General features: G+C 31.9%; 1 protein-coding gene across 1 annotated transcript in view; it reads right to left on the bottom strand.

The window, feature by feature from the left end:
• The window catches only part of LOC125048612, a 114,245-nt gene that overhangs the window by 19,104 nt on the left and 67,586 nt on the right, over positions 1 to 27,555 (bottom strand). Inside the window, exon 3 of the mRNA XM_047647363.1 lies at positions 19,724 to 19,836. Coding sequence (XP_047503319.1) covers positions 19,724 to 19,795 — 72 coding nt within the window. The 5' untranslated portion in view covers positions 19,796 to 19,836. The remainder of the gene's footprint in view (positions 1 to 19,723; positions 19,837 to 27,555) is intronic.

The raw sequence follows: 27,555 nt of genomic DNA, 5'->3' as shown, positions 1-27,555 counted from the left end.
AGTGCTTAGTCAAGAAGGTGCAATTAGGCTGATTCAGTTTTAAATATTTATACGTATATATTTATTTATAAGGAATATATTTTGGTTTTCTACCCGATTAAATTTGGCAATCATTCATGGCCGCCGAAACGAAACTTTTATACCGTCCCCGTGCCATTTAATTATGTGATACCTAGGAACATAGAAAAATATTTCAGTATTCGATTGCACAATATGAAAACGCACATTTTTATAAATTCCGGGAACGCTAGCCACCCTGCCCGATTTCCCTCTATCATATGAAAAAAGATAACCATATATTATGTATCTGAATTTAACTTCTTATGTATAAAAAGTATATAAGAAGTTAAATTTATTTTATCTAACCTAACCTATCTTTAAACTTTCAATAACAACAAAATTTAACAATTACTGTTTTGCAAAATTCTTAACCTTTTCCAAATAAAATCGTAATATACGGATAATTAACAATTAATAAAATCATTCTGTTTATAATGAATAATGACAATAAAGCTTCGTATTTGCGTCGAGGCTGCATAATATGTTCTAAATGTTTTTTATGTTCATGCTTTCGAACGAGTTTTCAACACAGAATTGAGCGCATTCGTGTATAATTCAGGCTTTATATTTTTTGAATAGAGGCAAATACGCGATTTTCATTGAAAATTATGGTTAGCAAACGTAGACTTTTTTCCATTGTTTACAATAAAATTGAATGGAGGATAATACACAACACATATATTTAGGTCGCAAAACTTTTGTTTAACCTGCATAGTTTGCCTTGAGCCTCTCCTGTTTTCTCTAGCTAGGCAAGTCTTTACCAATGAGACATAGGGTCCTACGACCGAGGGAATTGCCCGATTCGTTTCTTTTGTTTCCGATATACGCCTTTGACCTAACATCTACTACAACTACTACAGCAAAAGTGCCACAGAAATTTCACCGTACCCACTAGAGTCGCTAGTTTATCACAGCGTGAGACTTGCGTTAGTATCTCTTTTGCTCTGTGTTCCATGTTCAAAGATTACTCTAACTCGATTCTTAATCTACTTACTGATATTGGCTTAACCATCGGAGTTACAGTGAATTTACGAGCCTAGATAGAGTTTTAACTGTAAATTTGTTATTATTTATTGATATTAAATTATTAATTGAACCAAATAATTTGCAGTTGTATTTAAACATTTCTGCTTGTGCTAGTCGAGTGTCGTTGCTAAGCGTTCTTACATTCCAAAATGCCAAAGGTCTTCGGTAAATGATTGGTTTTTCTGTAAGTAAGTAAGTATCTCGTCAATTATATAAATTCGAGCAACATTATAAAACATAAGGTCACCTAAGATAGCCGTATTAAGGAGTTGCGATTCGTAGTCCGCCATTAAAATTTTATTGAACTTTTATGCCCTCATATAAAAATCCCGTATGAGATCTTCCGATGTGTAAAATCGGTCTATTTTTATGTGCAAGAGCGTCGTAACGTTCGAGTGCTTTTTACCCTACGATACTTTCGTTAAAGCTCAGGTTTTCAATAAAATTTGGTTGATATTCCATTTAGATAGCAATAGCTGCCGTGGTTACATTAGCGTTAATTCGATCGTGGCGTAATATTTAATTGTATAAAAATAAATGTAAATAGATGACTTTCTTGCTCTAGTTAACTTTTTTTAATTAGAAACGGTTCCAATTTAATATGCATCAGATAATATATTGTAATAATGTTTGAAACCTTTAATGGCAAGATAAAGAATAGGATACATACACATTTTGTCTTTTTCTCATATTGTGAGGATTGAACATTACATACCTGAAACAAAAAGTTACAAATTAGTTAAATGAATAAGTCTACATCCCTCAACTATAACTAGAAAACTTATAATAGAAGTTCCTTAATAGTAAACGTGGCGGAAGTATTTGTTCAGTACAAATAGTAGCTTTATCTCTTTCGTTTGTATTAAATTTTACACAGCCATGAAATACTATGTTAGCGATTTGCAATTTAAAAAAGTGTCGAAGAGTTAATTTCTAGATTTTCACGTCCCTTTTACGGGTTCATAAACTGGTTGTAAATATACTCTCTCCGCTGACTCGCTCCCATATTTCCCTTTAAAATAAAGGAGCATTTTTTGAACGTTGAAGTGTATTAAACCTCTTTGAATAAGTGATACTTTTTTTTAAGATTCATCTAAATTCCGAATACGGGAAAAATGTTTCACATAACAAAAGTTTAATTTCATTTCATTATTACTCCAGCTGCCCACTGAAGTATTTCCGAACAAATTCGACTCAGGGTCCTTCAAGAAAAGAGCGTACCAATTCTTAAAAGGCCGGCAACGCACTCGCGAGCCCTCTGGCATTGAGAGTGTCCATGGGTATCACTTAACATCAGGTGAGCCTTCTGCCCTGCCTCATGCCAAAAAATAAATATGTGCCAATTTGTTTTATTTTATTACATTTGATCACAAAGCTTGGTTGCTCTGAATAATTTAAAAAAAAAATCGAAATTTTTAGCACGACAATCATTTTTAAATTAATATTAAAAGTGTTCAAGCTAATTCGATCCAACGCATAAATTTGTTACCGGCCAAAATTATACGCTCGACCAAGGGTCGTCAAAAGATGAACCTCAGGGGTATAAGCCACGTAATTATCGGTTCCGACAAAGGGTTTCTGAATAACCGGTGAACAAAATTCAGATCAATGTGAATTTACGTAAAGTCTGTAACTGTGTGTTTAACTATGCTTTTTATTTTTTAATTGTCACTAGCGTTATTCCTAAAGTCAATTGATGACTTTACAATTCACTTTCAATGTGTATATTTATTCAAAATCAACAAGTTACTCCTGATGAATTCCAGTCTTGAATTATGAATTATCATTTTATCAAATATTATCGCACACGTTCTTCTATAGGTATGCTTGATAAATACCCGTGTTATATCGTAGAATATGTAAAGATTTTAAATATATAAATATTCTTAAAGCGAAGTATCGAAAACAAATAAAGTTTTTTTTTAAATAAGTTTTATTTTTATTTTACGATACTTGCATATTTTTATTATTTTAAGCTGCTGCTCCTTTTTTAATAAAAAGCTATAAAGAAAAAATACTCTAACAGCGTCTTATAAATAATTACGCGTAAGTTTATATGAAAAGATGGTAACATTTAAAGAAGATAAAAAGTAATTAAAAAGCTACATGAGTGAGGAACGATGACCTCAAAACGTACATAAAATCTTTATCAAGCGCGAATTATGGGTTTTATTCATAAAATTAAATGGCGTTAATTCTTAAAGCAATTTACTTGAAACACGCGATATCAAAGCTATTAATCATCAGTTATCGTAACATACATACAGTAACATATTGAGTTGGTATTACATTTTTTAAGGCCCTTGAGCTCCGAGGGTATATATTATAAACCTGTATTAGTAATTATTAATTATTAATTACTAATACTGAAGTAATTACGTGAATTTCTAGATTACTATTACAAGCTAACTTTCGAAAATCGAACTTCTAAAGGGATCCTTTCACACGCAAGTGGCGGTATTGTATTCATTAGAACTTTCTAAATTAGCGATATAATGCCACCGAGAGTGAGAGTATAAGTCTATCAACCGTAGTATTGATCTGTCGTAATCCCATCATTACATTGCTTGTAAACACACATTTTGTATCGATCAGCCCAGACATACAACGGCCACTATGTAAACTTTCGCAAAATATGTTCAATGGGAGTATTAAGAATATATTCATAGCGCTAAATGATGCATCATGAGCACACTCTAGATACACATCCACCCTCACGTACATACTCTCACTTTCACATTGTTAAATGAATTTAATATTTTTTATTGATTTTTTCCTTTCGTAAATGTTTGAACCTTTTTGTATATATTATGTACAGTGTACAGTCTTTACAACGTTTTCCGTTATAACATAATGCTTTCTATAACGTAAAAATGATTTATATTTGTTGGGTTTAACACAAAACCCATACCTTGATACACTCTTTATTTCGCTACAGTCATTCTCTATTACGAATAAATATTTTCATATTTAGACATCAACAACATACTTAAGTGTAATTGTTTTTATAATCAGCTTACAAAACTAACCTTTTGAGGTGCCGATTCTAAGAAAGACACCTGAGATCATAAACAGCCGTTTCGCCTTTGAAATTGTTAATTGCATTAACATGCCATTATTCGTAAGCAAACTGTCAAGATAGCCAGACAAAATACTCAAAAAATACAAAACAAATATTGGCATAGCAAAACACGTCATAGTTAACAGAATATGTGTTTAGAATAATTTCCCTATTGATAGTAATAAAATTAGAAATTATTGTAATTGGTTAAATTTACACTGTATTCTATCTTTGGCTATATCTTTAGTGTAATTATTTGTTGTTATATATTATTTAGAAAAATTAATAAAATAAGCCACTCAAAAATAAGAAGCGTTACTAAAGCTACTGATGCCCTAATCTATGGTCTAAAGCTTAAATAGAGATGGGCAGGTCATGTAGCAAGACTATCTGACGATCGATGTTACACGTCAGTTAGTTTTGGTTACACCTACTGTTAAAAAAAATCGGTTGTCTGTAAAGTCGGTTTACTGACGATAGTTGAACGTGACAACGTCATAAAAAAATATTGATGGGATGGTTGCATTTTTCAAAAAAAAAAATTTAATTTAATTTGTTTGATAGGTATTTTGTATGGATATAGAGAAGGAGGTAAATGGAAATCACAATTGAATTGATGATAAATGATAAATACAATTATGTCAATTTTAAATGGAACGCCTCAGAGCGAGGTAACGCCGCATGCGTCATGTTTTTTCGTACGTGCAGCCGGCTCCATCGAATTATAAGACGTTGTCACGTCAAAAACTTGTCCGAATAATATACCTAAAATACGGTTGAAAATATTAAACGGATAAATTTTTAATTAGAGCCATGTTAAACCACTATTAGGACGGTCTCATCAACACGTACGTGATCCTGTTACAAACACTATCTCTATCTTCTAAGATAAAACTTGCTTAAGTTTTATACTTCAAAGATATCAAGGTTTTCTTTTGTTTTTCCTACTTTTTAATATTACCGAAACATCAAACAAATAGAATTCAGAGTCCAAACTGAGCATAGTTTCAATTTTGAATGTTAATCAATTTTCATATAAAGAAGAGGTTTTTACGATTACGATAAAAGCATTTTCAGGAATGCTAATGCTGGTCGGTAAGAATTTAAAACGAAAGATGACAGACACAATGGCGGGTTTCGTTTCACTGTAAATTGTCAAACGGAATGACAGATCATTCTGTGATTGGTTAAAAGATGTTGAGCAATAACAACCAAGCGAAACACGTCTACATTTTTTCATTAACATGTTCATCCCACGTACTGTGTACTGAATTCGCTAGACTTTTATTTATTCTATGAACAGATTTATTTATTTAGCTCAATATTTTACACGTGAATGGGTTTGTAAACAAACTATACAATATGAATAAAATTCAAACATTCAAACTAAAAACATTCCTCTAAATCTAAATATATCTCTTCATCTACTTAAAAATCTGTATATTCAAATTCAAATTCAAAAATCATTTATTCACGTAGGTAACACAATGTACACTTGTGATTCGTCATTAAAGAAATAAATATTAATGCTTCTAATTTTACATTTACTGCCAGTTCTCAAATCAAGGGCGTAGAACGGAAGAGAAGAACTGGCAATAAACTCTCCGCCACTCTTTTTAATCGCCATGTTTTTTTTTTTTTACACAACGTTTGTAAGGAGCTGCTTGCAACCATTACACCATGTTCCACATGACATTTTAAGTAATTAATAATAATAACATAAATAAAAACAAAGACTTGTCCCCTATCAGCAGGAGGCATGGTTATACGTTATCAATTGTCAATGTCAATGTCAATACAAAACCTAAGACGCAGAAGCAGAAACTTGACATTTTGGCAGTTGGACAAAAAATTAAAATAATACATTATGGCCATCTAATATTTATTTTACACTTGTACAATATACATTTTTGTGCGCATGTATTATGCGCGCGTGCAGACGCACGTAGCAGACAGAATGCGAATTACTACTATTATTAAATATCCTTTTATGGACTTGTTATATGGATTATTTCGCTACTTATCAATAGGAATGCGATCAAACTTGCGGTCGTAAATACATACAACAACGGACTTTTCTCCCAAAGCTATCACCAAAAAACATCGCGAGGAAACGCAAAAATCCATGGCGTGTCTCAAAAGGCTGATCAGGTGTAAGCAGAGAAATTGGTGCAGAAATCTGAATCAACCGTTGTGGTTGTCGAATTATTCTACAAAATTTGCCTTACATTCTCATGTTAATCAAAACAATATCAATACCGTCGTTTACCTACAGTTTACCAGATCTACAACTTGGCTACTTAGTATGAACTCCGATGGGTGCAGCTTCGTCACTCGCAAACTAAATTGGATATTGCTTGAATACTAGTTGACAAACTCGATAATACTTATATAATATAATTGAATGTTTACTTCTACTAATGAAGCATGGAACGGTAATAATTTAATTATTAATTAATTTTAAAAAATCCGCACAATAAGCCGTATAAAAATAGGATAAAATGTATAAATTTTCATAATGTCAATGTGAATTATTTATATTTATTGTCAAACATATGGTCTAAATACTCGTCCATGCTATTTTCACTATTATATACTAATATTTACTATATATACTACATTTTTACTTAACTCAAGTACTATGATTTCTAATATAGTCATTAATTAAAAAGTAGTAATTCTATGGAACAGCTCAAATCACGAAGTTTAATTCCTGATTAGCTAATGAAATTAAGAAAGCGTAGGAGAGTGTTTTTTAAACATTTGCATATAAAGGAACTATATTATAAGTTAAATGTGTTTAGTTAACTCAAAGGTTTTTTAAATCTACGTACGTCCCACGTACTCGATTTATTTATATGTAAGAACAGTTAACTTTTCTATTAGTTGTACATCTTTTTATAGAAAATCAAGTTTTCTAGTCCATGTATAGACACTATCTTTCCGCTCCCTTCACTATAAATGACAGGCTTTTATTCCAGTTATGATAATAAACTAACAATGTTAGACTTCTCGTAATGTCACAAGAATTAAATATCACACCTACGTTCATTTGTCTTATAACAAAGCAATTTAATATAATTCACACCATCACACAACACCGCTGAATTAGGTATAACTTAGTTATTATTATTTTTTATTGATTATTTCCTTAGGTAAATATTTGAAGCTTTTTCCATCTTAAGTATAATTGTTTTTTGTTATAAATAATTTATGTTAGCTACGCAATAAATAAATATTTGGTTGGTAACTATTTTTAAACGTGACGTACGTACGTCATCTTCGTTCATTTATAATAAATAAAACAGATGTTAATGTGAATAATTTGAAAAAAAAAAATTTCCAGAGCAATAGAGTACAAATAACAATGTGTATATCTCTATATATATTAAATTATCGTGTCATCGTTCAGTAAATCTGAGAATCGGCTACTATCAATCTTTCAAACCCCTAAGTGATAAGGGGTTTCCACCCCAAAATTTTATTTTTTAGACATTTTTTTTTTATTATACAGCATACAAAAATACATACAACCCCTAATTTTCACCCGTCTACGATCAACCCCTATTTTTTATTATTGTAAATAGTTATTTTTATTGAACTAAAAAATCTTTTCTAGAAATAATATACATGGCAAAACAAACGTTTGCCGTCTGAGCTAGTATATATAACAATATAAATATAGAAATTATATTTTACATTATCAAAGTTATGTAGATTATAGAATACAATGAGCGTGACAATTTACACACGTCAATCGAATATTGACAATTGTGTTAAATTTAGTCTGTGTCCAATCTATCATAGGTTTATAAATTGAATTTGGTTTTGCATATTAATGTTCGGTTTAAACAAACAAATCAAAGCCTTCACTTTTTTGTGAACGCATAGTTGAAGCCTAACGAATTGCTCTAATAAAAATATGCGAATTTGTTTCCTCATTCATGTCATTTAAATTTATTAAATCAATATTATAATATTAGTATTCCATTTATAACTTAAAGTAAATATTATTTTTGTTTGGGAGTAACAATACCTATCCCATTAGCAAAAAACTAATTTTAGAGGTTCCTTATTTAATAATACAAACGACTATTTCATTAGCATCGTGTTTGATATTCTGTGAATTTTCATAAGATAGTTCTTTATCATCAAATATTTCTATCTTCTAGTATCTATTTTCATTCTACTGACAGGCTTTTTTTTCATAACAGGTACACGCACCAAAAACAGTGGTTTCTAGCCAAACATCCTTGCAAATCCATTGTTTCATGTGTGGTCGCAAATTGGGTTGTTTCTTTTTATTTTTCATTTCATCATTGAAATATCCTTACCCTTTAATTTAAGCAAGTGAAAATCATGAATTTTAGCGTACGTATAACAATAAAAAAGAACAGCGGCACTAGAACATTTTTTCGGGACTGTCGTTGCATTTTTACCTTTTTTGTAGTAACATTTTAAAATGTATCGAATTTCTTCATAAGATTCACTCATCTTGACGGTACGAAAAATAAATAAAAATCACACATTTTTCTAATTTGAATTTGGAATTATCTTCTTTAAAATTTGAACTTTTAATGATACTAAAACTATCCAGATACAAATAGTATAGCGAAAGAGATTTTATTACAAGTTAATACATACTATAATGCGAAAAGGCTTTTTCCCCAACCTAATATATATATATAGTATTAGTAATAAGTACGTGTCCTATTTCCATAATGACTTCCAAAGCGTACTTCTGGAATAAACAATATTTACGTACCCTGTAAAACTTTTAGGAGTTTAATTACAAACAAAGCTATCTCAGACAATAAACCTACATCTGGGATGAACAAAAATCCTTCGCAATCTCAACTGCTATAGGGAGGTAAAATTTATGGCAACAATAAAATGTGGGATGCTTCCGTGGTCGGAGTAAGAGCGATACATCTGTACCATAGTTCTTTACAAAGTACAACATGCCTCGAACGTTTTACTTCGTTGCGTCTGTGTGAATGATGGTGCAAACAAGGTTCGAATGGAGTGTATACAATATTTTAAGGTTATTTATGATTTAAAGATATTAATGTTTGGGTGTGAAACTAAAGTTTTTACAGCTAATAATGGATATTAAAGGGTATCCAGACACGATCAACTTAAAGTGAACTTGTTCTTTAACTGTTTATTGAGACATGGTTTGTGATAAAAATATAAAAAAATAGTGTGTTTTAAATATTATAGATATTTCAAATAACTTACATCTAAAATAAATTATTATAGGAGTCCCTTTAGGCAAGGTTCTGAAGATACTGGCAGCGTTCCCCTTTGAATAGCTAGACTAAGTCTTTGTAGGTAGCTGCCAGCTTTTCGGTCTCCTGTGATGTCGACTAACCTTTTTGATATTTCCTTAGAAAGCCTTATAGCGCTAGGACCCCACGCTAATAAGTATTTTCCAAAATTTAATTGTATTTTAAAAACCAAGGTACATATATCAAAATAACTTAATTCATATAGATATACAAGTACACTTATGAAGTCAGTACCTAAGAGAATTATAATTGAGTTTACTTTTAATTTTGGCAACTGTGATGTTGTGTTATTAATTATTGTTTTTGCTAATTTTATCTTTATATATTATTACCTCTTCAGGAAATATTTGTATTTTTGTATGTTCAGAACTAGTGGTTTTGTGTGACTGCAAACTATACATTTATTGTATAAAAAACCCATCATAACGTGGACATCTTACAATTTCGTAATAACCTCAACAACTATTTGAGTACTTTAAAAATTTATTTCACCATTAGAATGCCACGTTATCTCTGAGTAACAATGACCGTTTACTTTCAAAATTCCTAATTATTAGCGATGTCATCGACACTTTATAGTCAGAGTAATTTTGTTCATGCTAAAGTAAAATTTATATGAATTTCCCAATTCTAAAACGCTTTCCAGCTATTGTAAAGTAAGATTTACAAATCGCGAGGGCCACGAGATACTTTCGAAATCGTTTTACTCTCACCATTCGCTAGGCCTTCGACTCTTGACTAACTTGCGGTTACAATGAACTCAAGATACCAGAACTAGATTTATTCCTATGTACGATGTTTTTTATTGAGAAAATTGTAAGGAAATGCCAAGTGCGAGTCCACGTAATGTGCGAACGATTGATCTTTTTTTGTGATGAATTGTAGGTTATTGGTAGGTTTAAACATCAATAATGAGTAAAGAAAAATACTAAAACCGACAATTAAATTTTCGTTTATTTGATGTTTAGAAATAAAAAAATTGTCACTTGTTTATCATAAGCCTTCAGAAACTTGTGTTTTATAGCTGACATTATGAGGTCTCTTTAAAAATTTTGTATTAAGTTTTGACACAATAACATATGTTATATAGGCGATACGATGTTTATCAGATCATCTAGTTAGAAATAAAATGTATAGTTATTATCACAGCGGCTACTAACACACAATTGTAGTAATTATAAATAATTGCAGTCACAGAAAACCTTCAAAACTACACAAGAAAAACTAGTTCTGAACATATTTTCTCTAAATCTAAACAATAAAGTTTCTTTGATTCCATAAAAATGTATTTTATATTAAAATTTATTCACACAATTTTCTATTAATGTATAATTTTAAATAGATAATTACCGGTAATTTTGAATGGATGCATCAATCGAATTGCAAGCCTTGACATTTCGATGCGTTTTTTGTCAGTTCCTTGCAAATATTTACCTTGACCAACATGGTCACAGTATTATTAAATGTGCAAATCTAATAAACACTCGACATACATTTTGAATACACATATAATGACGCTATGAGTTTAAGATATAATAATGAACAAGTATAAACTCGAAAATTTTATTTTTGCCAATACCAAAAAAACAATTGTGGTTTAAAAGTTCCAGAAATATATTATTTTTGTAATATAAGTTCTATTAGGATACATTATAATTACTAATATATTATTAAAAGTATAAAAAACACTGAAAAAACGATGTCACTGACAAACAATTTTATTACGCGGAAAAGTGTATTTTTAAGATTTTTTTGTCTTCGAGGACTCAACCTTTTGAATATTGCAGTTAATATCAGTTGTTAATAACGTTAGTGTAGTGGATAAGCAAGTATTCAATGAGGTCGTAAATTCGATCCTCGGTTGTGTAATCGATACCAAAGCACGTTTTGAAGCACGAAAGATAAACGTCGTGAAGAAATCCACATCGTTTTACTCAAAATTCATCTAACTATTCTTATAAGAAAAATGGCCAATGAAACAAATATGATCTGAGGTCTAATACAAGTATTGTAGCGCCATTGAATTATGATATAGTATATATACTATATAATAAATATTGATTGGGTCTGTGCTATATAATCAAAGTAATATCAGACTCTAATAAATGGCCATTAAATACAGAAGCCGGTTGTCCGATTACGCCTACTCTCGTGAGTCTAAATACATATTTATTTATTAAATACTTAAGGCGACCGTACACCTCACGCACTATTAAATAAATAGATAATAATAGTCATATCTCATTAAAGATGTATTAGAAATAAGCCTAAGTCAGCAATTTAAATTGATCAGTCTTTGATCAGTATATAATAAGATTTTGATTTCCGTTCCCTTGACAATCTAATTAACGAAACCCCTACTCATAAAACTGAATTCTATCACTCCTTCTTTAATGTGCAAAGTATCCTGATTTGGAACTCCGTACCTCTTGATGTGAGAAGAGCTCAGTCTCTAATTTTATTTAAAGATCTTCTTTTTGAACATTTAACTTCTGCTTGGTAATTAGCTGCTTATGTATATTAAAAAATGACTCATTAACCCTGTTATTAGATTTTTGTTTATATTATTATTACTTTTTAATTTTTTAGACTTTACTTTTATGTCTTTTTGGTAATTATTTACGCACTACTCGTAAGGGTAAAGACCCTTTGTAGGTGTTTCTTTATTTATTTTTCCATACTAGGGTTGCCTAGAAGAAATGGCAAAGACACGAATGCAATCTGAGGCCAAGACCAAGTGACGCTTGTAGCGCCTTTACTTATAAATTAATAAATATATAAAAATAAAAGTACAGTATGTTCGAAGGTCCTTTTTTTACTCAAGGTGTTGTCGTGTCGTAAATACCTTGGACATTTAATACTTAAAGTGAAAGCTACGTAACAAGACATTCGTTTTCAACGGACAATGCGGATTTTTTGCAATTTCAACTACTTAAATATATTTTACTGAAACAATGTATATCTAATCGAAATCTATTGCAAACAAGTAAACACATTATTTAAAAAGTTTACCCAAAGGTATAATAATATACAATTAGATATAATAAAATGAGAACTATTAATCAAAACTAAGTTTAACAGTGTAACATTTACAAAAAAATATTACCTGTCTCTTTTCTTAAATTGGTAATCACAATTTGATAGAAAGAGACAGGTGAGTAGGTACTTCCGTGTTAAAAAACGATGACATGACGTGTGTTTGTATTGGTTTCTTCAACAGGATGATTCACTAATTCCTTAAAAATATCACAATTTTACTTGCTTATATGAACACTTCGCTAGCAATTAACCTCGTTTGAGACCCAAAAGTCAACCGCGTATGTCAGACAAGGCTTCATAGAAAAATAAACAATGAATCATGTTTCTTCATAGGCAAGGTTATAAGCTTTTTAACATAAAAACGATGCTTCAAAGCGTTGTATTAAAAAAAATTAATATCTGTTATTCGCTATAAAAACTCTTAAAGAAATGAATCCGTAAAAAATGTCGTTAGATGGATCAGAAGATTTATAAAATGCAGCCAGAACATTTGGTATTTTCTTTTCCTACTACTCTATTATGAAGCTAAACTTTTAATTTCTGTGGAGACCAACAATAACAACTTTAACTCTGTTAATGTTGAAACTTGAAATAGCTTTGTGAGCGTAGAATTTATGTGATTTTTCGAATGCTGCCTTTGATAAGGTGTGGTTAACTTTTTGATTTCGTACGACCTATACGAGAAAACTTCTCTGCCTTGACAGAGCAGTCGCGGTTGACACTTTGATGTAACTTATCAACCTAACCCTGCGCCAATCATCCTCATGAAAATCATGGTTTAGCTCGTTCTGATTTGATCGGACTGGTATCTCATAAGTACTGGTACCACAAAGGTACCGGTATCTCTTAAGTACTGGTACCTCACTGAACTACCAGCTTATGGAGTCCTTTTCGTGTCATGATGCTTGACTAAAGAAAGTGAGAAATCGTATTTGAACGTTGAAAGATTGCGGTTTAACTTTCAGGTCATCGACAATGAATTGGTTGGATCTAAATTGGAAAAATAATATTTTCAAAATCTCTTTTTTCTTCTTCTTGTTATTGAACGTCGTGCTGCCTTTACACTTTATCCTCCGCATTAAGGAGAAAAAAAATACGTATACATTTTAATTACTTTTTTAATTCTCATAACCTCTCTACGGGGAAACATTTCAATGTCTGCTTTATGTTCGGTTAGTTGGTTTTTACAGCCATGTTCCTATTAACTCGAAACAATTACTGTTTTGCATTATATGTGTTAAACAAATTTACTTAGCTACGGAAGCAATTACCTATACAGATTTCATCTTTTATCTACAAAATTTTAGAGTTATAAGTAGTATTAATTCATTATATTATAGTTAAAAATATATTTCGAATTACATCTAATATTTTGGTATTTGATACTACCAAGCTACAAAAGGCTTTTGATATTTATATATTAATATTTCTTTTGCAGATTTTTCGTTAGTAATAAATTTATTATTATTGAATTTTTATAATTCTTGTTTAATGTAAAGCTGTCACTTCAAGTGACCTTCAGTAGGCCCATAATACTATGGGTCAGAAAAAAAAAATAAGTTGTGTGTGGACAGCAACTTAAAGCTCAGTTGGGACTAATTTTGATTAAAGGGTTTGTATTTATTTTTTTGTATGTATATTAATTCGAAGAAATATTTCTTCTTTCTTTCCTTTTTTTTATATAACTTGATCATAGTTAGAATATCTTTATGGTACTTACGTTGACCATACCGAATGATACAAGAAAAACAACCAAGATACAAAACGAAACTTACGAGCTTTATAAGTTTAAATGTATGACAGACTTACGATTTCAATAATTACATCATCACAATTTAAAATTGCAACCGACATTCGAGTCGACAAAATAATTTCGAAACTCCAATTAAGAGGTTTCTTTACAATCGAAGTTTTTACTTCAATTAAATTTCACATCTGTTTATATGGGCCATTTCCCTTACTGTTTATGGAGTGTACGAATTAAGATGCTTTAAGTACCATGTCATAATTAGTCTTTGACTTTAGTGAGGGGACCTACGTACGTAGTCCGTAACTATACTAGCTAGTATTATTTGCTGGTAAAGTGATGTAGATTATTTAAAAAATTAATTTGTTCCTATCACGCAGTTGTATACAAAGAGTATTTAACTAATTCATTGTCATATTACAAAAGCAATAAGTAATATATCCTTAAGTAGATTTAAGCTAATAAAACAAAAAATAATCGTATTTTAAATAATTAAAGGTCCGTTTCTTTAAATAAATAAAATTAACAAACAGTAACTTAAAAAAATGGTTCCATATTAGGGTTGCCTGGAAGAAATTGCTTGTTAGTGATAAGGCCGCCCGTTGCCTAATAACTTATATAAACTGCTTTTTTATATATATGTTTTTGTATAAGGTAACAAAGTGTAAATAAATAAATTTTCAACATTACAATGCCACAGTGCGAAAGCCCCTCCACATTTTTTTTATAGAACAAGGGGACAAACGGGCAGGAGGCGCATTTGATGTTAAGTGATACCGCCGCCCATGGACACTCTCAATGCCAGAGGGCTCGCGAGTGCGTTACCGGCCTTTTAAGAATTGGTACGCTCTTTCCTTGACCCTAAGTCGAATTGGTTCGGAAATACTTCAGACAACATTCGAATACTCGAGAGTATGTATACCTAATGTAGCCCATATCTACGTAATTGTCCTGAATAACTGATACCCCGTTAAATAAACCTGTCCATAAATTGCCTTGGACATTACTGAAAAAAGCTCATTCCGATAGGCGATAACCTGTTAAAGAGTGAACATTAACCCGTACAGCCCGTTTCATTACTCCACATCGGCGATTATACCGCAATGTGGAATGGCACTTTTTGTGGACACCGTCATCTATCGGTAAACGACGTAATTAGGGCAAGCTCTAGGAAAATTCGCTTTTTGCTAAATGCTCAAAGAAAACAATACGTTTTGTTTGCTTCTATGAAAATAATTGCTTAATTATATTTTCACAAAATAATGGCCCGAAGAAGACAAATCTTTATTTTTAATTTATTTTATTATTATTTATTACTTAAGATGTCATATGGAACATGGTGTAATGGTTGCAACTCCTTAGAAACGTTGTGTAAAACAAAAAACTTGGCGGTTAAAAAGAGTGGCAGAGAGCTTATTGCCAGTTCTTCTCTTCCGTTCTACGCCCTTGATTTGAGAACTGGCAGTAAATGTAAAATTAGAAGCATTTAATGTGTATTTCTTTTTTGACGTTAATAAGTGTACATTGTGTTACCTACATAAATAAATGATTTTTGACTCATTGAAAGTATTATTTAAAAAAAATCCTGGTAATAGAAACAGTTACGCCAAACTAATACACGAAACAAAATTTTAATTTTTACGAAATTGTAACCGAATAGCCTGGAGCCCAATAACTTTTTGAGGAACAAAATTGCACTGAGACCGAGGGCGACGTTGCTGTGATAAAGCTGGAATTTGATAACATTTCTTTTTCCTATGTCGCTTTCAACGAATCCCACATCTTATTTTATTTATACAAATTGTTAATATGTAATACTATAAATAGTTATCCTTAAACAGTGGCTTTGGGGAACAGGACTTTATTCTAAACTAAAATACTTTTCTCTTTCCATTCTTTTCTATCCTTCTGTGAGCAAGCAAATAACAATGCTACAGAATGAGACAGTAACATGCTGTTGAGGTCCCGGTAGAATACGAGAGCGACCCCGGAGCCTCTGTATCGCGGCTTTGAAGGAACTACTCGAAGTGGTTTTAGTGGGTATTGCTCGCCCAGTCTCTGAATAGCAGAAATTCTGGTGTGGGTCGCACATACCCCTGCAACTTTTGAGGGCAGGGGTTGCACAAATGCATTTCCACCTCGGATATCAAAAAAAGGCCTCAATCATGTGTACCAATATTGTATAAATCTTTAAAGAAAAGTATAACCAATTATATATAACTTGTTTACTTGATATTGAAATCATTGCATAAATCTTTGCTCATCTATGTATATGAAATAAATTCTCTTACGTCATTAAAACTTTCAAAAGATTGCAGTTGTGGCTACAGCGCTTCATTTGCAAGCTGTTGAAGACAGCCTCACTGCAATTGCAAGAACAATAGCGGGAAATTTGAAAGCTTTAGTGGGTGTTAATTGACAAAAGCACCTGCTGTACTGCCTTTACTTTTGAGTTCAGTATCCTACTGACTTGTTAAGTATTGATATTATATTTAAACATATTACGACCGAGACGCATTATCAACATATTATCTTGGTTACGCAACACAATGTTTTTCCTATATATGTTCAGTTGGAAGTCCCAGTACCATAGTGTAGATAATTACATATATATTCTATTAATATATGTAACTTTAGGTGAACAGCCTTCAGCATCTAACAACACAAATTAATAGGAATAGCGACCATGCCATCTGACTTTATATGTGTACACACTAGTCAAAAAAATATAGGAACTAATTTTTCTGATGTGAATGTATGTGATGAATACTATTTTAAATCAGATTTGAATATTTGAATTACAATATAAGGAACGTTTTATTTTAATTTGCGATGCGTGAATTTATCCAAAGATGTACAAAACTTTTCTTTTGAAGTAAAATTTTCTTAAGAAAACTCCCACTTTATAAACTTTGGTGATACCAAGATTAAACTTTATATCAACGATCTCCTTTTACTTGATACATTCTTTCGTAAACTGTAATTTTAATATACAATAACTTATACAATTTACGAATTACATAAAAAAATTATACAATCTCTTAAAAAATCTTAAGAAAAGCTACAGTTTGCCTCAAAGCTCAAAACACTCTCTATTTAATAAGTGACCTCCCTTTCGAAGCTCGATCGATAGTGCACTGAAAACCAAATCTAGACATCACGACTTCTAATAATGTAATGAGGTCACGTGGTTCACGACCTGCAAATCACTTCCCTTTGTAATGACTTCGATACATTTTTTAAATTCTTAAATAAGCTGATAGCATTGTTATATTTTTGTTCCGACTTTATTTCACTTATTAATTTTGTTAAACAGATTTTTTTATTTTCTTATTAATTTTGTTATGTAGCTTTTACAAATACTTTCTGATTAACATATCAGCACATTACTATACAAACTATAGACGATAGGATTCCATTAATAAAACAAAAACATGAGATTTTTTTTAACGTTTCATTTGACATTATAATATCACCTCTTAGAAATACGTATTTGTAAAATTTGTAAGAAAAATTTGAGCCGCGCGTAATATTTGTGGAAATTCTGTCTATACCGTCAAGAACAATATATTAGACCGGCAACGCACTAGCGAGCCTTCTGGCGTTGACACTCCATGGGCCTCACCTAACATCAGATGAGCCTCAACAGAACAACAGAACTAACAAAAAGTTTTCCTAGGGTACTGTGGTTTACGTACATGTCTAACCTCAACATTACGCATTCGCCTCGCGCAAGACGCGTATTCACTTTCCAAGGAATGCTATTTACATACAGTTTTATGATAATATCATAGATACCGAAAGTTGTAATCCTTGCTTATCGTTGAAATGGAAATCTCAGGTTAAAATGAATATATTATCCGAGAAGTTACTCAAGATAATATTGACACGATCTCATAAGTTTATGTAGAAATATGGAAGCTTTTGATATGGAAATAACATTAATTAGAAATATATGTTTAATTGAAATGATGTTAGAAAATACATAATAAGATGTAGATATCGTTCTTTGTTTCCTACAACCAACTTCTATTACTGATATATATTATAGTTTGTATAATAATAAAAAAAAATCCCAAAATAAATGTGGCCTAACTACAAGCTTATATTTTAACAGTTTTTCACGACTTTCCTTATCCTTAAGGTCGTGGGTTTGATCTCCGGTTGGGCACCAATGGACTTTCTGTCTATTCGCTCGAACAGTGAAGGATAACATCGTGAGAAAAACGGCTTGCCTTAGACCCAAACACGATGGCGTGTGTCAGGCACAGGAGGCTGATCACCTACTTGCCTATTAGATATACAAAATATCATGAAACAGATACCAAAATCTGAGGCCCAGACCTAAAAAGCTTGTTTCTCACGCCACCGATTTCTTTACTTTTAATTTTATTCACGGCTTTCCTAAACAGTGGTGATACAACAGTACTACCAGTCTTAGCCTGTAATCTTTAATCTAATATATTTAATGAATGCCGAATGTATAACGGCTTTTTAAAGTGTTTTCCTTCACATTGAAAGTGATAATAGTGCACAACGTAGCAATAGTATGGGCAAGCACAACTTTAGGTACAATTAAGATATCAATAATTATTAACAAAAAGCATCATAAAGTGTATTTCCGATAATAACTACATTGCAATATCTTGGGCGGTAATTACTAGCAAAGTGGTAATGCAAGTGAATTTTCACTTTTCTTCTATTTCACAGCTACTTTCATAAACAAATGTGCATTCCCACGATGTCGAGTTTTCTCATTTAAATATATGGCTTTGATAGATAAATATTTCACACCGCATCATATATTATACTATTAAATGCAGTGTAAGTTTCAATCTAAAAATAAATTAATTAATAAATGGCGCTACAGCCTTTTTAGGCCTAGACCTCAGATTTCTGTAACTGTTTCATGATCATTTGCAATATAATAGGCAAGTAGGTGATCAGTCTCTTGTGCCTTTATTGGAAACGTTTTGTGCTGCAGGCACCAAAAAGGCTTAAATAATTTATAGTTTTCTAGAGTAGATCTGAGAGATAGATAATCAAATAATGGTGTAATATTATTGTTGATGAGATTGTCAAAGATGACATAATACCCATGTTTAGGTCAGGTATACTTGAAATACATTAATATCACCGTCGAACCGGGTTTGTCCGGCGACACGCCACAGGCGATTACACGCACGTGTTCTCGCATAATCATTACATTGCCAACAATAATATTCGCATAATTAATTGGGCATACAATGGTTATTTTGGATTGCATAACCTATACAAGATTTATTAGTACTTTTTGTCAGTGAACTAAAAATAGTATTCGTTAAACTCCATAGATAAATTATTATCAAAAGAACAGTAATAAGAGTAAGATTTGATTTGAATTAATTTTACAATAGTACGAACATATTTTAAGGTTCAAAAATATTTTATTTAACTTTTTTTTCAAATGATATAAACATATTTAAGCGCCATCTAGCGTAATAAGGTCAAACTACGTACCCTTTGAGACGCGTAGCAAGGGGGGTCGAGAGCGCCCCCGGGCCGGAACATCGCCGCACTTACAGCTGCCATCTGCCGGCTACCTCACTTTACCCTTCCACCGAGACATTTCTCTGAAAATAAAATATAAACAAATTAACTATAAGACGTCTTAATAAGCAGCATTTTCTGCCCTTTTTTGCACGTATCTAAGTACTTTACTTTACTTTCACTTTTGTAAATAAAGTTCATAATATATAAAGATATATTTATGAGATAAGAAATGATGTAAATGATAAGTATACAAGAGGATGTTTTTAGTCATAACTGTTATGACCAGACATACAAAAACAACCTTTTCCGGTTAAATATATGGTGTAGAAATATAAATTAGAATATCAACTGTCATGTAACTAAGCTATTACTTTTATAATATTCTCCAGTAAATCTAAAGTTCGAAGAAGGTTGTATGAACAACCAAACGAAACAGGTACCTAATGATCCGTTAAGATAGAAAAACGAATACCTTTGGTGAACCACAGTAATTATTCAAGTATTATGCATAGTTTTACCACTAACAAGTACTAAGAAACCACCTGTGTGGGAAACTCAGTTGTAGGAAGCGGGGTCAACGACCTGTCTACGGATGCGAGCGTGTTGCACAATGCTTTACAAAAAACTTTTGCCTTGTCATAATGACACGCGTTGATAAAGTGTTAGTTATTACTTTTCACCAAGTATTGATAATTATTAATTGGCGTAAATGCATAGTAGCATTTCTTTATTCTACTTAAATTATACCGTCTTAAGACATATCCAGGTTTGTTCAGTATTCTTTTGAAGATTTGAAACGAACCCATAACTAAGAAAGGGATTTTTTTAAAAGTTTATAAAGGAATAGATTAGGCATACATTATTTATAAGATAAATTGCCTCGCGTTAATTTCCCTGTGTTTATAATATTACCTAAAATATTATAAATCTAAGTCCAATTATAGTATTAATTATAATAACTAGATAAACCGGTTATCGCAAATACCAATTAAGCAAAGATTTAACACCCTTATTCATAAACTTGTCTATGAATAAAACCGAGTAAAGTACCTACCTCACCAAAGTAGGTAAAGCTATAAATAATTATCATAGAGCAAACATATTAAACTAAAATTTACTTTACGGGGCCTAACTTTCTCGTGAATTTAGGTTTAGTACAGAAAGTCAAATATTCGTTAAGCTGAGTTCTACTTATAAACAGTACACCTTTTTTAATATAACACAGCTGGTTTAATTAACCTACTTATGGGTACTTTCTTTCAGTACTTTAGTTAAGTACAACGTATATCAGAGAATGATAATAAACATGTTCTGTATTTTAATAATGTTTGCAAGGATATGGTACAAAAATGTTATGGTACAATCTAATGTTCGCATATTCCGCAACACATAATGGCGTGCAAATTTGTTTGAAAAGGAATTTTACATAGAAGTATTATTAGTCATATCATTATACATAGTCAATTTTTGTATTATTTGTATTGATAAAATATCACATTATTAAAATATAATATTACCTTATCAAATTAATATAAAAATGTGTTTATTCATACTTATATTTATTTTACGCAACGATGTTTAATGCTAATGAGAATAGTGGAAGGCAGGTGTGACTTTGCGAGATTAGTTTAAAACTATTTATAATTAATTACTTTTGTGTGTTTTCAAGGATGACATAGTTATAGAAATTTATATATAAAATTGCTAAGTGTAAATACAATTTAATAATAATAATCAGTGGCGCTGCAACCTCTTTAGGTCTTGGCCTCAGATTTCTGAATCTGATTCATGATCATTTTTAAATGTAATAGGCAAGTAGGTGATCAGCCTCCAGTGCCTGACACACGCCGTCGACGTTTTGGGTCTAAGACATGACGGTTTCCTCACGATGTTTTCCTACACCGTTCGAGCAATTAATATTAAATGCTCACATAGAAAGAAAGTCCATTGGTGCACAGCCGGGGTTCGAACCTTCGACCCCAGGTATGAGAGTCGCACGCTGAAGCCACTAGGCCAACACTGCTCTTAACAATTAAATAATATATCATTTATTTTGAAGGCATGGTTTTATAGGCCCTCCCTCGTGCTGCCCATTGTTTTATCCCCCGGGCTTCATCCTTTTACTTGGCGCGTCAAGTCTTTTGCCTTCTCAAAGAGACCATTTTTATACATCTTTTGCCCATTTTTTTTCTTTTAAAGTGCCCTACGCTGTTCCATTTTTATATATTATAGTATAAGATCCCGATATACAACGACCTTCACCGAGATGCTTATTTAATGAAACGTATTTTATATTTAATTTAATATGTCAATAAATATAATCCATATATTTTTTAAAATATTAATTAAAATACTCTGAACTGAAATTTGCTAGGCAACCCATATGGATTATATTTATTGACATATTAAATTAAATATAAAATACGTTTCATTAAATAAGCATCTCGGTGAAGGTCGTTGTATATCGGGATCTTAGACCATTACCATTTTTAGAGAACAATGTTGTAACTGGGTCACTGGACCGAAGGGTGTCGATACCGGAACGAAAAACAAACTAAAAACTGCATTAGCAGTCACCGTGCAGCTCCGCTTTCTAGTATGGAGAAACGCGTAATGTCCAATACGACTTATGCCTATTTAGACTCACTTCGTTAGGCAATACTACTATAGAACTATTGAATATGTTTATCTAGCATCCATATAAATTATATCTGGTTCTTAACCTAAGCATTTCATATAAAACCTTCAGCAAACTTACTGCAATTAAATTAATTTTAAAAATTTGTTAAGGAAAAGTTTATATACATACTTTGACTTTGTTTGTTACGTATGGTACAAAATAGGAAATGTCGAGTTATGTTAATAGTATAAAAATTTAAATCAAAAAGAATTAATTGAAATATATTTTGGCAGCTTATAGAAACCCGGAAGCAGTAACCTTGGAAAAAAATTAGATATAAATATACAAATTTAGCTTTATATATTTATTCGGTTTTTATATGAAAGAAACGATAGCACGATTAATGAGTATGAAAGAGCAATGTAGGCATCGCAGAAGTGCCGCAAGTGTAGTATGGCATGTAATTATGTTTCATAGATTTTGCCCATATATAATTCAGATGTATAACATTCAAAGTCAAAATCATGTTTCTCTATTCATGTTTATCTATTCCGTGAATAGAGAGATAATCATATTTTGTAAACGCACATCAAATGACGCTACGTGTCCGTTACAAATTATCTCACTCGATATAACGTAACTGCGCGTGCGCCGCGCTTCTATTAATTTTTATTACAATCACGTTTTAAACTGTTTTACGACATAACTTCAGTTTTTCTCACGTTCTGATATGTGACAATTCAAAACTACGACGCTACATATTATATACAGTGAATAATTGCTACTTAATCTCACTATATGGCACAGGAAATACAAATATTACTATTATTATAAACATGCTTAATAACCGGCTTCTTTTAATTGTCAGTCTCGTTATTTACACACCAAGTAGTCTGACATTATTAACTCAAGGACTGGAGATTATTGGACCCCCCCCCCCATGTAACGCGTCGTAACGTTTTTCTGTAGCCAATAGTAACACGTTTCGTGACCACCCAGTGACTCTTTATAACTAAAAGTTACCATAATGTGATGGAAAGTCGAAAATAGTATTAACAATTACAAAAGGACCCCAAAATTTGTTACGTTATACCTAACCCTGGTACCTAACCTAACCACGGATAGTAGAAATTCTCTGTTATAAACATTTGAAGCAGACATATAATTTTCATCCATTGATAAACTCATGATAGAGCCTCATTGATATCCGTTCATGACCAGCTATCTGTAATGGGATTTATCGTCATAATTAGATAATAAAGAAGCGGAAGGAACAAAATAGCAATTAATTATAGCTAGCAGTTATAGGTCAGTGCTAATAATGCCCAATGCGAAGCGCCATTAGTACCGGATCACCGTTACCGCGACCGGTAGAAACAAATAAAAAATGGTGTATGGTGTAAGTGATGAAGTTGGCGAGATTTAATTAAGTATAGAAAAATAAGTGTTAAATAATTTTGAAACCATCCGCTAAAACAACTCCACAGCAGGTAGCCTGAAATATTTTCAAACTACGGCATCTAACTAGAAGTAATATCAAAAAATATGCTTCTGATTACTGTTTTAATTTTTATTTTACTAAGATAGTTATAAGTATTACTATACGTATATATGGACTTATAATGGTCTGAATTCGATGATTTTTATTTTTTATTTATTTTATTTTAAATTGAAATACCAAATGTTTGGGTCCCAGAGCCAGGGAGTGAGTATATGCCACAATAAAGTGCTCGAAGAAGGATACATAAACAAAGGATCAAAGGCGGAAGTCTTTCTTTTATCCTTTTAATTGAACAATCTCGCTGCTAAATATTTTAATCAATCGATTACGACATATTAAAAAAAAACGATAATGCAAAGAGGTTCTAAGGAGGATAACAGAGCTCTAAACTCTTTTTATTATGGTTCTGTGTTATAAATAAAGTAATAAATTATTTACCGCCCTTATTTTACTCTAACCTTGAATTCTTAATCGCTATAATCTTACGCTCAAAGCCACAGATAAAAGTGCCAACTTGCAAGCTCGCCGTCCTTAATTAAAGCTAGGTATGTGGTAGACCGGTGATATGCTACAGTGCTTTACTTACAAATAGAAAACTCATTACAAATAGTTCGATAAATACGATATAATACAATATTTAAGACATCTTGAAACTGGCGTAACTGGCGGATGTGTAGGCTCTATTTGATTTACTAATATCATCAGTAATAATATATATAAACGGATATATAACGGATTCCCAAGCATCCGTTGCTGGCTGAGGTTCGTTCGCGAACTAGCCTCCTAGAGCAAGGTCATATTAAGCCTTAAGGTAATGAAAATTAACATATTATACTGTAATAAACCATTGGTCCGTGGGGTCCTAGCGCTTTAAGGCTTTTGAAAGAAATTTCAAAAAGGTTAGTCGACATCACAGGAGACCGAAGATCTGGCAGCTACCTCGGACAAAGAATTAGTCTAGCAATTCTAAGGGGGAACGCTGCCAGTATCTTCGGAACCTTGCCTAAAGGGACTCCTTTTAATGATATATTTTAGCTTATGTTAAGTTAAGTTATTTATTTCAATGTATATTATTTTATTATTATTTAAGTATTTAGTTATATCTGTCTTTATAGTATTAATATAGCTGTAATAAATATATTAACATACATTCTGTAAAATAAAATCTCACGCACCCATTTATGAAAGGTTTTAAAAAATTTGCGTATAAATATTAGTCTGAAATAAATCAGTTGTCCCGTGCACCATAAAGGACACTGTATTATTTTTTTCTATTACGTTTAATTCGGGTTTGTATAAAAATAAATTTAACTTAAATTTGTTTAATTTAATTTAGTTTAAATTTATTTTTATACGAAATTTTGAATGGCGTTGGGTTCTACGGACATATATATTAAATAGATACAAAAAAGAGACTATCAACATATTTTTTGTTCCACACCCAAATTTAGCATTATAAGAAAAAAATAATACCTTTATGGAGCACGGGACAAACATTTCTATTATGGTTTGATTAATATTTCTTCATTCTGTTACTATGATAAAAATTATCAGACTTCAAAATCATAATATTTACACTTACCTACGCACGGTCCCAAAATCTCTAAGTTATTTAAAAAGAGCAGTAGGTACTTTTTATTATTCTTTGACTTAAATGTAGCACTTTTAAGAGATGATTTAAAAAAATAATGATTACCGGAAACAGTCTCCAATTATCGAGGCGATAGCGCGTAACGGTCACCATTAAACAGTTAAGTCGTTTTAATTGAATGCTATCAATTAAAGAACATATGAACTTTTCATTATTAAGTAAGACTAGATGTTATTTAAGAGGTAAACTAAATCGTGATTCATGTGTACTTTATTTTCATGTATCCTTTTTTTTAGTTTAGTTTTTTTGTTCCTGTTTTAGTTTTGTCTTAATATGTATTATGTATTTTTGCACTTCTTGCTTAACTTATCTAATTTAATATATTTTTTTTCACAGTGGTCAGTTGCACTCCTTTTTTTATTATGTTCAATTTTTATTATGTTAATGCAACAATGTGTTAATTAATAAATAAACTTATATAATATAAATTACAAAAACAATTAGTACATAGGAAGTCTAAAATCATATATTAACCTGTGTGACCTACTAAGCATATTGATCATATCCTTACAAGAATTTAATTTAGTTATGTTGGTGGTACAAAGTTCCTTCCATTCTGCAAAGCAGCAGCGCTCCAGAATTTAATGTTACATTTTTGTCTAAGGTTGCAACAAACGCCACTGTCTCTAATATTGAGACAACATCGCAATTCATAGAATGTTTTGTGAACAGCTTGGGTTGTGTTGTGTTGGCCTAGTGGCTTCAGAGTCCTTGGGTAGAATGCCTAGCGAACCCCGAGGGCCCATATTAAGGGCATGTGAAGGGTTGAGGTGTTTTTAGTGGGTGGGGTCTCGCTACCCCTCTGAATAGCAGAGGGTTTTGAGTGTAGACCCAGCCCCACAGTCCCCGCGTCAAGCTCGACATCCTTGATGCGGGTCTGCGTAAGCGCATTTTCACCTCGTAAAAAAAAAAAAAAAAAAAAAAAGTGGCTTCAGAGTGCGACTCTCATCCCTGAGTTCGTAGGTTCGATCCCCGGCTGCCCCAATGGACTTTCTTTCTATGTACGCATTTAACATTTGCTCGAACGGTGAAGGAAAACATCGTGAGGAGGAAAACGACAGAGTGTGTCTGGCACACAGAGTGGAGTCTGATTACCTAAAAAGGTAGCGCCACTGATTAATTTATTTTATGCTCCAAGGTCTGATCTAACATTTTCAGTTAATGAGATGTTAATTTATCCTGTTTCAAGCGTATCACCTGTTTAATGTAACAGGCACATACGCAGTTTAATTGGCCATTGTTATGTTAGCCTACTTGGTAAATAGAGCGATGAATTACATATAATGCGTTTGTCTCGAAACGGCGGGCGAACAAATAATAATTTAGTGGTATCATTTCAAAAAATGTCGTCTAGGATGTCAACTTATTAAGACGACATTTCTTTGTAATATGGACAACAAATCTAATAATTCCATACAGGCTTGCAGACAGTGTTTTTTATCATTTTTCATACAATTACATTTGACGACTCATTGGTCTAGTGGTTAGTACCCCTGACTGCGAATCCATGGGTCCTGGGTTCGATCCCCGGCTGAGACGAACATCGATGTGATGAGCATTTGGTGTTGTGCTTAGGTCTTGGGTGTTTAAATATGTATTTATATGTTTATCTATCTATAATATGTATGTATATCCGTTGCCTAGTACCCATAACACAAGCTTCACCAGCTTAGCATGGGACTAGGTCAATTGGTGTGAATTGTCTTAAAAAAAATGTCAAAAGAATGCCACTTTTTGTACTTAATTAGGTCTAGAAGAGCGTAGGTACTTCCTAAAAGCTGACACATCCATAGATCTTCGGATGCTGTAAATCTAAATTCTGTCACCTCTAATTAGCTAGTCCGCAGGTTGGTTTGACTATAATTTACGAGAGTTACTTACGAGACATCCGCCAATTACCTGTAAAACAAGATGTTATCTATTAGCGGTTGTAGACATTACTTGAATAAAAAGATATACAGTTTGAGGTGCAACCTTAAAAATATAATTTACCCTAAGTTTAAGCCTGATTTTAAAACCTTGGAACA

The sequence above is a fragment of the Pieris napi genome, chromosome 4 (genome assembly GCF_905475465.1).
Source record: "Pieris napi chromosome 4, ilPieNapi1.2, whole genome shotgun sequence".
In the NCBI taxonomy this organism is placed as follows: Eukaryota; Metazoa; Arthropoda; class Insecta; order Lepidoptera; family Pieridae; genus Pieris; species Pieris napi.
Note: the sequence above shows the minus strand (reverse complement) of the source record. Positions and strands in the feature narration are given on the sequence as shown.